The following is a 16841-nucleotide window of genomic DNA, read 5'->3' on the forward strand; positions in this document are numbered from 1 at the left end:
CGTTAGTTCAGACGGTGCATCCGCCTGTTGGGAGACGGGACGGAAAGGAGATGGGACGAAAAGCCACAGGGCACATCAAAGGTGCAATTTTCTGGTACCGACGGGAGCGCTTGGTCCTTTTTCCTTGTCCCAGATCTTGGTTGGAGCGAACAGACCCGCGGGCCCGCCATGTCACCTTAATCCTAATCCTGGTGCATTCTCTGAGGCTGCAAATCCGGGTTCCAAGTTGCCCTCTCAGACCACCGCCCCGCATCCTTGGGGATGAATCCGCCGTGTCACAGCAGCATGCATCAGCTGCGTGATGGGACAGGTTGTGCCCGAGCACCCCTCGGCTCATACCAGACCAGACACACCCCGTCTAGTTATCAACATCGCGGGCACGAGATCGAGGGTGTGAGCCGTCACGACTGGGACATTGGGTACCTCCATTACATACATGATCTGCGCTGCTCCAGCACGCGGTGTGCTTCCCTGGGGCGATCACACCTGTCAGGGCCTGGATCTCAGTCCAAGACGGCGTGCTCCTCATGCCGCATTTCCCCGTTCCCATATTGGCCCCGGCACAGCGCTTATGTCCATCACGCACCCCATCTCCCGAAAAAGCCGAGATTAAAGGACGTTGAGAAGGCCATACCGAACGGCTTCCGCCCCACGGACCGCGATCGCGTGGTAGCGTATCGTGAATTCCAAAAACGGGTGTGGCCCGCGAGGTTGGCAATGGACCCAACTTAACTCAGCCAGTGCCCGGAAGCCGGAAAAAGAATACCGACGGCGGTTATGCCACCTCTCCGTGTGCCGGATTGGTCTGACGGGCGCCCCTTGACCGCCGTGTTCATCGGACCCAGCATCTCCACCCCCGCCGACAACATACCAAAGCAATGCGGCTCGTAGAGTTGTTCCCCGATGATGCTCGATGGCTTGCATCATGCCGGATTTTGTTGTTACCATAATCGATACCGGGCCCGGAATTCCGGTTTATGGTGGATCGGCCACTCAATTGCCTGCTTCTCGGGTTATTCGACCATTCAGCGGCGATTCTTCCAAGAGAAGGCGACTCGTCCAGCGTTGTTCCTGGCAGGAAGGCACAGCGCAATGCCATCACGTCACTTGCAGAGCACGCTGTGCCTGCGCTCGTTGCCATCTGTGGGCAAAAGTAGTGCTAGGAAGCGCGTGAATTTTCATGTTTGACCAGATATCGTCTCGCTCCGTGTGGTAACGTTACCAACACTCACCATGTTGGTCTATCTCCAACCCTACATTACTAGGCAAGAAGTCCGATAAGCCCCGGGTTGTTCGAAACCATCCCCGGCTAAGGAAAAGGGGGCTCATGGTGCTACGAGAAGGGACCACATTTCGGAACTTCATAGAGTGGTACGCCCGAGTCGGGTCTTGCTTGGGGCGAGGAAAGGCCATGACCAGCCCCTCGGAATGGTCAAAGTGAACTGGGGACAAGCGGTCAGTCGGTAACATCCTCGGCAGAGGATAAGGTAGGTGGTTCTACGAACCTCTGCTCGTGTGTCCAGATGGAAGGATATAGAATGAACCGACTCGGCAGCTTGCGGTGGCTGGTCGTGTTACTTGTGGGTGTATATGGCCATCCGTCCCCCATGTGCCCTCGACTCATTGGAGGCCAAGAAGGAGACTCGTGGTTCGATCAAATCGTGGGTAGAGCCGTGCAGCGCCGCGAGGGAATATGTGTAGGAGGTACGCTGTTGTAAAACGCTCACCACGAACTATATGGCGGGCCGGAAGAGGTTGTTAGGTATTCCATACCGCCTCGGGGCCGTGACACCTCTCTCGGTTCCACCCGCGGCATCTATAATTCCAAACCAGCCACGGTCAAGGGCAAGGGGTCATAAGGAGAGTAGGAAGAGGAATGCTAGCCACATGAATATAATCTCGTGTCCCGAGTAAACTGCCATACCACCACAAAAGTGATCCTCCGCAGCTGGGTACACAGTAATACTGAGAACAGACTAGATCCCCACTAATCGGGATATTTTTCCCTGCCCCCAACGTGGAACTATACTCAGCATCGTGTGTCCGCCCACTGTATTCCCCCTTTCCTACCCCCTTTCCCGTTTCCCCTTCTGTCCAAGTAACTCGACGTGAGTAAACGCACCCCCTCCCCCCATCCAAATCCTGCATTATCCCCTCATGTAGAGCCGGCTATCTTGATCTTCCTGCGTAAACGAGTGACGTATAACCCCCAAACCTTCGCATCTTCTTAGTGACACAAAACACACACACCCCCCCTCAGAACCAAACCAACAAACGAATCAACTCATAACCAACCACCATTCAGCCACCACCCACGGTAACCAAGTCCCCATCAGTCAACCCCCCACCCAAACCACACCAACCTTAAAACCTAACAACACAACACAACCCAACCCTCGGCTCTCGGAAACCGGGAGCGAGAAAAAAAGGGGGTGGCATCATCATCATCATCATCATAATCATATGCATGCACACATGCACACATGCACACAATATGCACGCCCGCCCGCATTGCATATGATATGATGATGATATGATGCATGGGGAGGTGGGGGGGGGGGGGGAGCGCATGCAGGCTACCGCGGGCCTCGGCGTGGACGGCAACACAAGACCGACGGCACACAAGATCTGGTGCGACGGTGGCGCGGCCGCGGGTTGGGGGGGGGGGTGAGGGTTTCCGAGACATGACGGTTGGGGGAGAGGGAAGGTAAGGGATGTGTGTAGTGTGGTGGGTGGGTGATCAGTCGAGTCGGGCGTTTCGCGCCGGGTTGAGGTTGCGTTGGGTTTGCGTTGCGTTGGGGGGGGGTGGTTTAGGAGGGTGGTTTAGGGCTGGCTCGCTACCTACCTCGTGGGGGAATAGTAGGGGAGGCACATGCTGCTATGAGATTGGGAGGGCGGGAGTGGTACGGGGGATCATGCTCTAGTTGTGCTCTGCACTTGGGAAGAGGGAGAGGAGATCCTGTAGAATGACCCAAAACTGTTTCCTATGGGAATGGAGAGGGGGTAAAACAAGAGACAACAAAATTCAAAACGACACAACCTGCTATGCACCCTCCGACAAACAACACTGTAAAAAAACAAAACTACCGCAAGACATGCAATCAAGGGAATAGCCACAGCTTTTGCTGCGCAACCCGGCCAGCTACCTACCACGCCACACCCAACCCTTTATCCCCGGGCCTTGCCCTGGCTGGCCACCCACCACACACCGAGACATAGCTGTATCCTCCTGCATGTCTCGCGCGGCGACCAGGCAAGTAATATATCCCACACGACCACTGGCCCCCCTGCCTCAACCTGCAACACCACGCAAGGCGGGGAAGCAAGCCGGGAAGCCAACCGGGACAGACCCATAAACGGCTAGACGCACACCGCGCGCTACCAACACCTGATTCCTGCCCTCGCCTGGACACTCCTCCCCCATGCTGCCACTAGGGGGGGCATCCCCAGGTAGTCAAAAGCTGTATGCGGTACAACAGCGCCAGCCGCCGCCCGGCCGGCCACACAGTCCCACAGCATGGGATGGGTGTCTACCCCCCGTCTGCCGGCGCGTGAGAGTGTATGTATGTCTCCGCCTGCCGGAAAAAGGGGGGAATGGAGGGAGAGGAACGAGGCGAGCCGAAACGAAACGAAATGAAGAAAGGGCATCGAAAACCGCACTCTCCAGGGAAATCACTTTCCCCCGAGTCTCACACGCATCTCGATCATCTCGATCATGTCATCTTCTCGATCTCCCCGGTCCCATCAACCCCCACCGCCCCAAACTCACTACCCATCGACCGGCCAGCCACCTCACAGGCGGCTCTGGACGTCCGGATGGTCTTGATCACCCGGCCAGCGAGCCTCGGGCCAGACGCGGCGCATGGCTTCCCAGATGTGGCTGTAGAGAACGTTGGTGTTAGCAAAAGCAGCCAGCACACACACTCTCTCTCCTTATTTTCCCTGTCTCTGTGTCCATGTTTCTCCAACTTGAACAGAACCGAGCATACCCACCCCCCCCCCCTCTTTCCTCGCTTTGTGTCCCCTTGATTCAATTTCGGGGGCAAGAAAGGCCGGACGGAGGAAGCGGGGCGCGGGCTCAGTGAGACAACCAACAACACAAAACCGAACCCAACCCCAAACCCAAAATTTTGCGAACTTGGAACATACCTAACATGAACAATCTCAAGGCCGTCCTTGACCTCCTGGGGCAGGTCCTTCACGTCCTTGCGGTTCTGGGCCGGCAGCAGCACCGTCTTGACGCCGGCGCGCAGGGCGCCGATCAGCTTCTCCTTGATCCCGCCGACGGCGGTGATGCGTCCGCGTAGGGAAATTTCGCCCTGTGGTGTGTTGTGAAACGCTTGTGTTAGCTTACCGCGATCTGTCTGTGTGTGCGTGTGTGTGTGTGCGTGCGTGTGTGTATGTGGGAAAAAGGGGAGGGGTTGGAACGGACGTAAGGGTTGTTGCGGAGGGAGGGGGGGGGGGGGGGGGGGGGGGGGTTCACTTACGGTCATGGCCATGGTGGGCGGCACCGCTTTCCCCGAGAACAGGGAGATCAGCGCGATGGCCTGCGAGATGCCGCTGCTGGGCCCGTCTTTGGGAATGGAGCCCGACGGGCAGTGCACGTGGATGCTCCGGTCCTTCATGATGTTCTCGGCCGGGCCTTGCGTCAGGCCCAACTCGTAGGCATGCGCCTTCACCCACGTCAGAGCCACCTCGACGCTCTCCTTCAGGACGTCGCCCAGCTTGCCCGTGAGCTGCACCGTACCGGTGCCTGGCATGTCGGCCACCTCGATGAAGAGGATGCTGCCGTTGCCGCCGGAGCTGTATGCCACGAGACCGGTGACAATACCCGGCCTACTGGTCTTCTCGGCGATCTCTTCTTCGAACTTTTCGATGCCGAGGAATCGCTCCAGGTCATCGGTACTGAGGCGTGGGTTGTATTTCTCTGGGTGGCCCGCGTCTTTAGCGTCGGCGAACTCGACTGCCTTGCCGCGGAGCACTGAGGAGATTTCGCGTTCGAGATTGCGGACACCTGCTTCGCGGGTGTAGGACTCGATGATCTTGGAAACGACCTCCTCCGTGAACACGACCTGGTCCTCGCTCAACCCATTCACACGGATCTGCTTGGGCACCAAGTGCTGCATCGCAATATGGCGCTTCTCTAGCGTAGTGTAGCCGGGGAGGTAGATGGTCTCCATGCGGTCGAGCAGGGGCGGCGGGATCGTGTCGAGGCTGTTCGCCGTGGCGATGAACATGACCTTGCTCAGATCGATAGGGATGTTGACGTAGTGGTCCGTGAAGGAGTTATTCTGCTCGGGGTCAAGCACCTCCAACATCGCTGCTGACGGGTCCCCGTGCACGCTGGAGCCGCCCACCTTGTCGATCTCGTCGAGCAGGAAGACGGGGTTGGCCACGCCCACTTTCTTTAGGCCCTGGACGATGAGACCGGGCATGGCGGCAACATAGGTACGGCGGTGGCCCCGAATCTCTGCTTCATCCCTGACACCACCCAGCGAGATGCGATGGAACTTCCTCCCCAGCGCAATGGCTACTGACCGCGCGAGACTAGTTTTCCCGACACCCGGGGGCCCAATAAGCAGCAGAATCGGCGACTTGTCCACCATACGCCTGCTTCTCAGGACCTCCAACTTGGCGCCGCTGGCCTTAATTCTCTCATCTGCGCTTGGGTCCGGTGCGGGAACTTCCGTTTTCTCCTCTTTGCTCGCTGTCTCGACTGCACCAATCTCCTCCTCGGCCTTCTTGATCTGCGCATCGACATCATCGTTGATGGACTGCTTCAGCCTGAGGACGGCAAGGTATTCCAAGAGGCGCTTCTTGACATTCTCGAGCCCATAGTGGTCGTCGTCCAACTGCTTCCGCGCCCTGGAGAGGGTTTGAGGTCCCAGGCGGTCATCGGTGGTGGTCGTCCAGGGAATCTCGGCCAGTGTCTCGAGGTACGTCCGCGTGATGGCATACTCGGCTTGGGCGGGGTGGATCTTTTTCAGACGCTTGATCTCCCTGTCGGCGACCTTAGCGGCCTCTGGGGACAGTTTTGCATCATCGAGTTTCTTTTGCAGCTCGTCTAACTCATTCGGTTCTTCCTCCCCCTCCTCTTCGGGGTCACCACCGGACTTGCCCGCGAATCCCGAAGGTGGCAGCATGCCCGCCCCGGGGGTGCGGAATTTGGCTTGCCTTGACTTGTTTGGTCTGATTATCCCGTCGTTATCTTTCTTGCTCGGGTCCGAGTCGAAGGGTAGTGTCGTGGTGGTAACGGACATGATTTTAATGCTGTTCTTGATGTTGCCGACTTGGCGGTCGAGCAGCTCGATAACTTTGGAAACGCGCTCCTTCACGTCTAGCAGGGCCAGAACCTGCAGCTTCTCCTCGTAGGAGCTCTCGACGATGTTGGCCATGAAGTCGGCAAGAGAGCCCGGCTCCTTCTGCCTCGTAATGAAGAGGTCGAGCCGGCGGGCGAGCAAGGGCGACAGCCCGGGGGTGCCGCTTGACCGTGGGAGGACGGATGACAGCCTGAGGATGGCAACGAGCTCCCTCGACAGGAGTTTCAGGTGCTGGAAGAGCTCCTCGAGGGTCGCGTCGGGACGGCTGCCCTCTTCCTGGAAGTATACCACTTTGCCCTCCAAGTATGCCTTGTCATTGTAAATCTTATCCACCTTCACACGGGTAACACCCTCGACTAGCAGTGTGAACTCCCCCGTGCCGCGCCCCTCCACGCCAGTTATCTTTGCTGCGACGCCCCAGCCGAAGAGGTCGGCCTTGGTGGCTTTTGCCGGGTCGACATCAGCCCGGTCAGGTGCGGGAGCGGGGTTCTCGGCATCTTCGATCAGGAGTTGTCCGTCGGGGCCGATTAGAGGGGATGCGAGGGGGATGCAGACAATCGGGACGGTGTCGATACGGCCATTCGGTGTCTTGGAAGCAGCGCGGGTGTAGACGGCGGCGAGTAAGGAAGCGATGTCGGGACGGTTGAAAGAAACGGCGACTCGTTGGACGACCCCCGGTAGGAGCACGCTGTCGCGGGGCAGTGTGATGACCGGGAGAGTCGCTGTTTGTGTACGGACCATTTTCGAGTCGTGGTTGGTGGTTTTGCAGTCGCGCTGCAGATGCGATAGGATGCAATGCGATGCGCGACTCCGGTCGGGTCGAGAGGAGTTGTTGGTTTTGTTGGTTTGTTGGTTTGGGGGAAAGAGGAAGCAGGTAGGTAGTTATTCGGTATTTAATCGGCGTTGGGTTATTAATGCAAGGAATGCGGAATGTTTCTTTTTAGTTAATTGTTGTATTATTGTATTTGTTGCAGTTTCTCAATCCAAGGTTGGGACTCAAACCCATCATCGAAGCTCAAAGAAAGCCGGTGAAGTAGTGGCAGTTCAGCCAAGGCAAGAAGGAAGGCAGCTTGTCATTGTTGGTCGTCGGCGCGAAAGAGCATGGGGCTTCTTCTGCCGAGGCTCACGCGATTGGCGACGGGCACTGGGTGGCGGACAAAGCACCGGGGCGCCGGGACCCAATTGCCGGCGGCAAGAACCCCGGCCTCGGGAGGGGGATGACAGCCCCACAATCCACGATGCCCAGGGGCCTGCCAAGCCCATGCACCCGGCGGTCTGCTTCGCGCCATGTGATTGTGATAGTGATTGTGATTGTTGACATTCAGTAAAGCAAGCACGTTGATAGGATTAATCAAGTGCACGAACCCCTATTTATCCCAAAATACAAATTACACTCAGAACAGTCAGTTACTCATCCCATTAAGAGATAATAATAGCCTCGCATCTCAACTCATCCTCACACCTATTCCCAACTGACTACCATTACCCCTGACCGAGCCCCTGACAAAAACATGGAGCATGTTAACGACCCCCCCGGACATTGTACACCGACAAGACGCCGCCTCGCCGCCCACAACAACTCCCAAAGCGATGAGCAACCATGCAAAACGTGCCGTCCAATGTTGTCACGTTATACAACCCCATCAACTACACAGTAAACATTCAACATGGAGACGCCATACATGCCATGCAACATTACCCTTCCCCCCCCAACACCCACCCACCCCAACCCACCCCTATCCCTTCCCCCCTTCAAGTTCAAGACGATATGAGAAAAGCCAGACAAAAAACAACATCACACCCTCACTCAATGCCCCAACTGCAAAAACTCCCCCGTCCCCTTCATCCTCGCGCCACCCTGCTGTCCTTGCTGCTGTTGCTGCTGCTGCCCTTGCTGCGACGATGATTGCTGCTGAGGCGAAGCCGACAGCGACCCGGGCCCGCCACCCGCAGTCGACGGAGACGTCACCGTAACCGACGACGCCGGGCTGAGCTGGTACTGATACAGCCCCTGACCCTGCCCACCCTGCCCACCACCCTGACCACTCTGGCCACCCTGACCACCTTGCCCACCTTGCCCACCTTGACCAGAAGCACCACCACCACCCTGCCCCACATACAACTGCAACTGCGCCTGCTGCGGTGAAGGATGAAACGGAAACCCACCATCACGCGACCGCCCGCCCGTCATGCGGCGCATGCGGGAGCGGGTGCCCTGGGTGAGGGGGCGGATGACGTTCTCGAGAAAGAAGGAGCCGCCGGAGCCGCTACCGCTGCCGCCGCTGCCGCTGCCGCCGCCGCCGGACCCGTCGCCGTTGGCCGTGCTGGGCCGCTCGTCGTCGCCGTCCGAGAAGACGTCCTCGGGGAACTCGTCGTCCGACGTGAAGTCGCTTGTTGATGATGATGTTGCGGCTAGTTGTGCGTGGTAGGATGCGGGCGCGGAGGGGGAGGTGATGGAGCGCGCGTGCAGGCCGGGCCGGTTGGGCGGGGTGATGGTGGTGGTGACGATGTTGTTGCCGTTGTTGGAGTTGTTGGTGGTGTTGTTGTTGCCGTTGTTTTGGTGGCTGTGGCTGTGGTTATGGTTATTGTTATTGGGTGTGCCGCCGCCGCCGCCGCCGCCGACGCCGACGTTAAAGGCGCCTGGGTTCATCGTGTTGTTGGCCGTTCCTGGGTTCCCGCCCCCTTCGCGCGGCATGAAGATGGGTCGGTCTGCGAATCCGTTCTGGAACGACGTGCTGCTGTTATTGGATGCCTGGTGCAGGATTGGGAGGATCTGCTCGTCGTAGAGCTGCGCGCCAGAATCAAACGTGTCCGGGGAGAACTCAGTCACCGTCCGCGACGATCGGCCGTCGCTTGGTGGGCTGGTTGACACGTCATCGAAGAAGTCGTCCAGGCTGTCGAGCTTGGAGAAAAGGTCTCCCATGGGCGCGTCGACTCGCCCGTCGTCCGACATCATCGTGTCCGCCCTGTCAAACGAACCAGGGAAGAACCCGTAGGGGAAGTCGTCCGTGTGGAACTCCACTTCGGGTGTCATGTCCGGCTGCGCGACAACCCCCTCGTCACTCTGACACATGTAGAACGCAGCATGAATATTGGCCCGTGTCGAGTCTGTCTTGCGCGCAGGTATAGGAATCGCCCATCCTGACGGCTCCGGGATGCCGAAGAGGCTCTGCGTGCGCTCATACTCCTTTCTGACCGCCTTCGATGTCGGCCGCGTCATGCTCATGCGGAGGTGGTGCTTGTCCATAGATGACCCAGACATGGTCATGATGTTGTCTAGTACCTCTAGCGCCTCCATGCAATACTCCGTCTGCAGCAGTCGCAGGAGGGGCGAGATCATGTCGGAGCCGTGGCTGGCAATCTCCGGTTTCTTCATGTCCACCTCGGGGATGATCACGCGTAGAATTCGCATCGTCTTGATCTTCACCCATGAAGTCCCATTGGTGAGGAACCCCATTAGCATGGTGATCATTTGGCAGTCCAGTGTGGGCAAAAACCGCTCCCTGAGCGCCTCGATCATTTGCGTCGCGAAGTCGCTCCCAGTAGGATATTTAGCTCCCAGATAATTATCCAGTACCACAGACACGCTCGTCAAACCCTGCTCGTCTGCCGCCGCCATGAGAGTTTCGGCTGTCTGCACAACCCCGCGGTCGAGGAACTGCTGGTCGATGGTGTGTAAGAAGCGGGGGAGGTTGGCAATGACGGTGAAGAATAGACGACTGTCATCGCCGACCAACGCGTCGCTGGGCAGCTGGATGAGCTTCTCGAGAGTTTTCAGCGTCAAGTCGTAACAAGTCGACGACCGCAGACCCTTATACAGCAAGGGCTGCAGCCCCTCAAAAGGCCCATCCCACTTGGACGGTTGGCCATCGTATAGCAGCCGCCGTACGGTGGGGGAGTGGAAGTCCAGCTTGTTGAGGAACTCGTTAAGCATCTCGACTCCTTCAAGGAATTCACACTCGTTGATGGACTCGAGGCAGGCGCAGGTGGTCCAAAAGAGTTGAGGGAGAGCTAGAAGCTTGTCGGCATCGACCTTCACAATCAGTGTTTTGAGCGTGGTAAGGATTTCCATCGAGAACGTCTGGATCTCTGTGTCTTCGTCGGCGATGGTGTTGGACAGACGGGCGAGCATGTCTCCGAGCATGTACTGATCGAGTGATGTCAGGATGCACCTGAATATTTGGAAGGACCGGCAGGCAAGGTGCCTAACTGGACAGGAAGTCGCCCAGGTAAGTGAGAGCCTGCCCCATTGATCTTTGATGCCGGGGAAAGTGAGCTCAAACGTCTTGACCACCTCGGCCGTGAGATATTCCATGCTCGGAGGCACCTTGTTGTCGTGACCATCCACCTTTCCGTTGCTGTCTTCGTAGCCCCACACAACAGACCTGTCGTGGCGTCGGATGGCATCGATCAAACTCTCGATCCACTGCTTGGTGGCTGCCGGCGTGTTGTCGTCAATATTGGAGATGACGAGCTCGTGAATGAGATGCACCAGCATTTCCCGGGCCTGCTCCTGAACAAGCGGCGTGTAATGATCCCAGAGAACGGTGACCACCTGCAGCAGAACCGGGACGTTGTCCGCGGCGAGGCTGACGGGCGCCACCATGAGGTCAACTAGCAGGATGAGAGATAGCTGACCAAGAGAGAATCCAGCTTGCTTGGTGCCGATGGGGAGAGCTTCCGAGAGGTCCGCGCAGTAGGGAAGCACGTTGATGTCGGGCGGAGGGGGGATTGCCTCCCGCTTCTCGTTAGGCACCATAGCCTTGGGGGTGATCTGAAGCAGCAGGAACTCAATCACCCGGTTTCCCGGTGTGCTGTTTGTGCTTGCGAGGAAGACGACGATTTGTTTCGCGTACTCGACAAAATTCTGCTCTCGCCGCTCTAGGCACAAGGACATGATAAAGTCCAGGACAAGCCGCACGTTTCCGGGATGTGGCCCCGTGGCCAACGCTTGCCAGAGCGCCTGTACCTCGTTGTGCAGAGCCGCGCTAGATTTGATCGTGATTTCGAGTAGGTTGGCTAGGAGGACATATGATTGTGCAATGGGCCCGCCGTTTGGATCGACCTTGAGCTCGACGGCTTGGATCCAAGGGAGGATAACGGCGATCACGTTCCTCTGGGCACCGGCTTGCTGGTCCTTGAAATAGAACGTGAACTCGGAGAAAATGTGGAAAGCCAGCTCCGTGTGTTGTTTTGCCAGTCGCTTGGATATTTCAAATTGAGCCAGTTTATAGACCGCCTTGGTTTTGTCCGATATGCTGATGTCAAAATCCTGGATCTTGGAGCTTCGGGGTTGCGGCTGTCGTTCCTCGAGCGCTTTCAAGAGATGGGCGCCTTGCGACCTGATCGTACTCTGGTCATTGCCCAGCATGAATAGGCAAAGGCCGAGGAGCTTCCAAAACGGAATAGGGTAGTCGAGATGCTCTTGCAGCACTTCTGTCACCGCACCGAAGTAGCTCTCCAGCATCTTCGGGGCCTCGGCGAGGTAACATCTCGAGATGCAATGCTCGAGAAGATAGGGGTATTCCTGATTGTGGACTATCAGGTTCTTGAGTGCCATCTTACCAATCACGTTCATGCGGTCACTCCCCGAATTGAAGATGGCCTCGATCCAGGCCAGCATCCTTCGAACGTCGAACTGGAGGGACGCGCCGCTCTCGGTGGTGGCGCTGATGGGCCCGCCACAGAGCGCCCCCATGGCGCTCAGGGCTGCCGTGCGCAGATTTCTTTTCTCGATTTCCATGGCTGCCGTCACGGTGCCTCGCTCGCCCGCGGTCTTCTGGTCGATCACGGATTGTCTCATATTGTTCTCTCTTTGCCGTATCTGTGGCTGGTTGGGGGAGAAACCGCACCAGTCCTCCATTAGGGCGAACGCTGATTTCCGAGCTTCGAATGTCATCCACCGAGACGGGTCGTTTGTTCGATTAATTCCTTCGAAAAGCTCCTCCATGAGTCCGCAGTAGTGCCGTCGCAGTTTTTGGAACTCCCAATCCATTTGAACTTCGCCGTCCATTAGGAAGATCTTCAGATCCTTGGTATATGCCACTAGATTGTTCAGAACCCAGTCGTCTTGGTAGACCTGAGGGTCACGCAGGAAATGGGACGTGAGCTTGTACACATGCGTGATTTCGGTTCGCAGGATGTCCATCTTCCGGTTGCGCCGCGGACTGCTGTTGGTACGCTGGTGAATGCGTTGCCGTGCATCATCGTTGCAGCGGGACACCTGCCCTTGAAGCTCTTCGAGCAGCGTGCGGTAAATGTGGATGTTGATGGACCCCATAGCTATGACAACCGCCTCCCGAATGGGCGCGGATGAGGCAGAAAGCATCGGGTTGAGGTACTTGAAGAGCGTTCTTGCCGAACCAATCTTTTCAGCCGCTGAAGATGACTTGGATCCCGTTCGCCCATGCTGACCGTTCTGTGCTCCGCTGGGTTGAGCGCTACCAGGATCCGCCAGGGTGGTGCAGGCGAAAACGAGGTAGAGCTTCCACTGCTCAATCACGACACCCGGATGTGTCGTCGGGGTCTTCCCCGTCATGCGAGCACTGCTAGGTTCTGCATAAAACTGCCCTCGGTGTTCACGCGGCGGCTCCGACAGCACCGTGATGACCTTGTACAGCTGAAGTATCCTCTCGCAAATGAGATCGCGACTTAGCGTGATGGCGAACGGACACTTGTCGAAGGCGATACGAATGAAGTTGGGGAAAATCTTGAACCACAGTGTGGTGTCGTACGAAACTTCGCTGGTGCAGAGCTCGATCAGGGCCCCTTGACTGTTCGTGTTTTGCATCCCCCGCTGCAGCCTGCTCCGCTCAGCTACGGAGAGCTGCTCGTCGTTGAAACTCATGACCTGCATCGAGTCATTTTCAAGAATGTCGATGAGCCTTGGTGTGTCCTTCTCGCGACCGCTAGGCTTCCTCAGGACCGCATCAAACTCGGTGATCAGGCGCAGAACGTTAACGGCGTAGTACCGCACACTTCGAGACTGGGAACAAAGGAAGAACAGTCCGTGTGCTTCCACTTGGTCGACCTCTGCCCAGACACTGGACAAGTCGAGTTTGATGCTCCTCTTGTCAGCGACGCTGGATTCGCCGCTCTCATCTGCGGCATTCTTGGTTTTCTGTTTGATCTCCTCGATCCAGATGTGGAGGAGCTCGATGTATAGCTTGAGAGTCTTCTCGATGTGCCCCGGTCCTAGCATACCCCCATCCGACATGGTAGAGTAGCGGTCATCAAAGTTGAAGATGAAGCGGGCAAACCCCATTGTTACTTGATGAGCGTGTGACTGGCGGGCAATGGCCTTGAGCGACTGCGCAGACGACTCTGCGATGTTGTGTTGGACATGCGCCGTTCCGGTGCAGAGAAGGTTGATGAGGGTGTTGAAGGGTATGTCGGATGACAGACACCGCGGGAGGGCCTGAACGGCGACATGAAGGAGTTCGTAGAAGGCTTGTTTCTGGTCATGAGGGCTAGGGTGGTCGTCCCGGCGCGAGAAGTTGAAGGTGTCGGTGATGGGTGTTTTGGGTCCCGGGCTGTTGAACTTTTCCATCTTGTCAAATTTCTCGTCGAGGGCAGCCTGTCCGCCAAATGTGTTGTCGCAGATGATGCTGATCTTGCCGAGGATCTCGCAGAATCGGGAGTAGTAGTCCCTGACATTCTCGGAGAGTGCGGAGACCGAGACTGGCTTGGACAGTCTCTCGCCGCCCGACAGGGCCGCCCAGGCAACGGAGGGAAGGTCATGCGGTGAACCGAAAACGGGTGACGTCGGGGGCACACGCTCGGGAAAGGGAGGCGGGGGGGCATACGACTGCGGAAATGGAGGCCGGCCCTTGTCGCCCTTTTCAAGATCCGACATGATTGTGAGGAAGGCCCGAATCCCCACGACGATCCGGTCTGGGTCAAGCTGCTCGATCTTGAGCTCCCTGTTCGTCGATGTGAAGAGATCGGCATTGACTAGAGGGAAGATGATGGTTCGGAAACAGTATTCCGGGTGTTTATAACCAATGAATCGGATGATCTGGATGAGAGGGTCGATGATGGCAGTATCTGTGGCAATCAAGGCCCTCTTAGCATTAGGGAGAACGGTCTTCAAGATTTCGTCCAGCCTCCTGGTCATGCCCGAGGAGCTGTCGTTGGCGCGGTAGAGATAGGTCCACACGAGTCTCGAGATAACCTGCAAGCAGAGCGGCCGGGTGGAACGGTCCTTGAGCCGCGGCTGTAGCGGGTAGATCAACTGCAACCACTGACTAACAAACGTATCGGGCGGAGAAACGCACAACATGGTAGCGGTCAGGGGAAAGGTGCACTGCCAGTGGCGCGGCTTAACAAACATTTGCGCCAGCCGGGGTCCAACGATAGCCAACACTTCGTTCCACTTCGGATGGGCAATGTCGCTGTTGGTCGCCTTGGCGGCTATGGGAAGCACGAGCATCTCGAGGACCTGGCAGAAGGCTGATTTTACCTTGGGGCCGTGGGACCGGCTGAACAGCTTCCCGAGGGAGGCCAGGAACTCACAAGACCGGTCCCAGGCATCCTCTGGGGAGGTCTTTATGCGGAGATGCTTCATCCCTCCTAGCACGAGCTCCATCTTGTTCTCGAGATCCCGAGGCGACGAGGCCGGTCCCTTAGCATTCAGCTCTTGCAACGAGCGGTCGAGATCGGCAGCGAAGCGGTCGGTCACGGTGGTGAAGCTGATCTCGCTCATGACACCCATGAGCTGGGCAAAGAGGTTCCAATTGGATAGTTTTAGCGGCGAAACCATCAGTTGCTCGGTATCGGAAATCTTCAGCTGCCCGAATATGATGTTCTCGAGCTTGTCCTCCATTTCGGGAGTGATGGAAGCCAGCGTGCTCTGCGTCCACACCTCGAGAAGGACGCGGCAGAGCACGTAGATGGAGACGGTTGAGCGACGCTCGGCCTGGGCAACGTATTCCTGCTTTGCAGCTAGCGACATCTGGCCGCCCGGGTGACCGTCTGGCGCGGCGCCCCCCACGGCCGGCTGCATCGGCTCTGTGTTACGCCTCTGCAGCGGTCCGGGAGGAGGGTAGATCCGCGACTGCTGGAGTTGGGTTCGGGCCTCGTTGGCCGCATCGCTCTTGCTTTTTCTCCAGAGCATCATCGAGTCAATCAGCGGTCTAGGTTTCTGCTTAGCGATGTGACCGAGGGCAACGATGAGCTGATCGAAGCCAGGGTCTCTTCCGGGTCCGCATATCTGCTCTACGTGTGGCTCCGGCTCGAACGGGACCGTGATGCATTCGTTCAACTTCTCCTCTGCCTGTGCGATGAAAGACGTGAACAAGACATGGAGGGCGTACTCGCCAACTGTTTTCTGCTCGTCTTTGTGGTGGCGCGAAGAGTGCGAATGGTGGGGTGCGTGGTCGCGGCGAGACTTGCCACTATGCCTCCTCTCCATCTTCCCTCGCACCGGCATCTGACCACCACCAATCTCGCCGGCCGCGGCTGAGGAGGACCTTTCGGGAACATTGTTGGGCATCGACGCGAGGGTGGTCCCGGAGAGGGCGGTTGGTGGTCGTTGCCCTAGCGAAGCAGCATCGCTGTCGAGGCGGGGAAAAGAGTGCATTTCTGCCCTGTCCGGCGTAAGGCCAGCCCCAGCCGCAGCAATCATCTGCGGGCTAAGAGGGCTAGAAGAGGAACTAGCGAGGCTCCCGTTCCTAGAATGATGAATCCCAATGCCATGGACGATGGATGTCTGTCGGTGGTGTCCGTAGGTGGATGCTTTTGGGTCCACGACGCGCTCTATGACTCCCCCGAGAGCGCTCCGCGACGGCACATGCGATCGAGGCGGCGGCAGCTGTGTGATGAGGTCGGGGCGCTGAAGCTTTTCTATGGACGACTCGCGCGAGTGGGCGACACTTCGAGAGCCCAAGGCTACGGGGCGTATCGTCTTTTGCCAGTCGTCTTCATCCTCCTCGTCGAGTCGAGAAACCGTGCGAGGCGAGAACTTCAAGGGCTCGTGATCTGGCAACGTCGTCTGAGACGGAGCTGCTCTGGTCAGTACGGCAAGGTCTGCGAAACATGGGCTCCCCCGATCATGACTAGCTGCATTCTAATCGCGGCGAGCGTAAAGCCATGTGGAGTACAGTTAAACCGCACGGAGACGGAGGCGGCGGCGATATTAGCGAGCGACTCGGCCCGGGTGGCGGCGTCACAAGGCTCCAAGAAGGAGGGGGGAGGAGGGGATGGATTGGATGTATCGTCTGAAGTTTCGGGGATTCGATCGGTTTGCAGGGAGGCGACCAAAGAAAAAAATAAATCAAATAAAATGCATTCGCGACTCACCCATTGTTCAGAGGTCACGACTCGCATGATCCTCCTAATAGTTTGTAATCACGATATCGCAGGATCTCGACAGCAAAGTACAAGAGGGATGCGGTTGCAAGAACGAGCACAACGCCAAAGTTCTGTTTAACTTTTGACTCGGCGCGCGCTTCGAGACGTCGAGGTGCTGCCCGCCGAGCAAGGGAGGCTCTTCAGGGGCCCAACGCTGCTAGCCAATGGGCA

At 57.5% G+C, this 16841-nt stretch overlaps 2 protein-coding genes across 2 annotated transcripts; both read right to left on the bottom strand.

The window, feature by feature from the left end:
* Window positions 1-3713: 3713 nt before the first annotated feature.
* On the bottom strand, window positions 3714-7061 carry B0H64DRAFT_324064 (Lon protease C-terminal proteolytic domain-containing protein; the record flags this gene model as incomplete). The annotated part of the gene is made up of 2 exons (XM_062800640.1): window positions 3714-4319; window positions 4488-7061. 2 exons carry the CDS (start codon window positions 7059-7061, stop codon window positions 3714-3716), a joined length of 3180 nt encoding a protein of 1059 aa, XP_062658302.1.
* A 1005-nt stretch (window positions 7062-8066) lies between these two features.
* B0H64DRAFT_362374 (cell morphogenesis N-terminal-domain-containing protein) lies at window positions 8067-16757 on the bottom strand. Its single transcript, XM_062801764.1, has 2 exons — window positions 16620-16757; window positions 8067-16322 (listed from the first exon to the last, which is right to left on the bottom strand). Exons 1-2 carry the CDS (start codon window positions 16621-16623, stop codon window positions 8128-8130), a joined length of 8199 nt encoding a protein of 2732 aa, XP_062658303.1. The 5' UTR covers window positions 16624-16757; the 3' UTR covers window positions 8067-8127.
* Window positions 16758-16841: the final 84 nt, after the last annotated feature.

This window comes from Chaetomium fimeti, assembly GCF_033439085.1.
Source record: "Chaetomium fimeti strain CBS 168.71 chromosome Unknown B0H64scaffold_5, whole genome shotgun sequence".
Taxonomy (NCBI): Eukaryota; Fungi; Ascomycota; class Sordariomycetes; order Sordariales; family Chaetomiaceae; genus Chaetomium; species Chaetomium fimeti.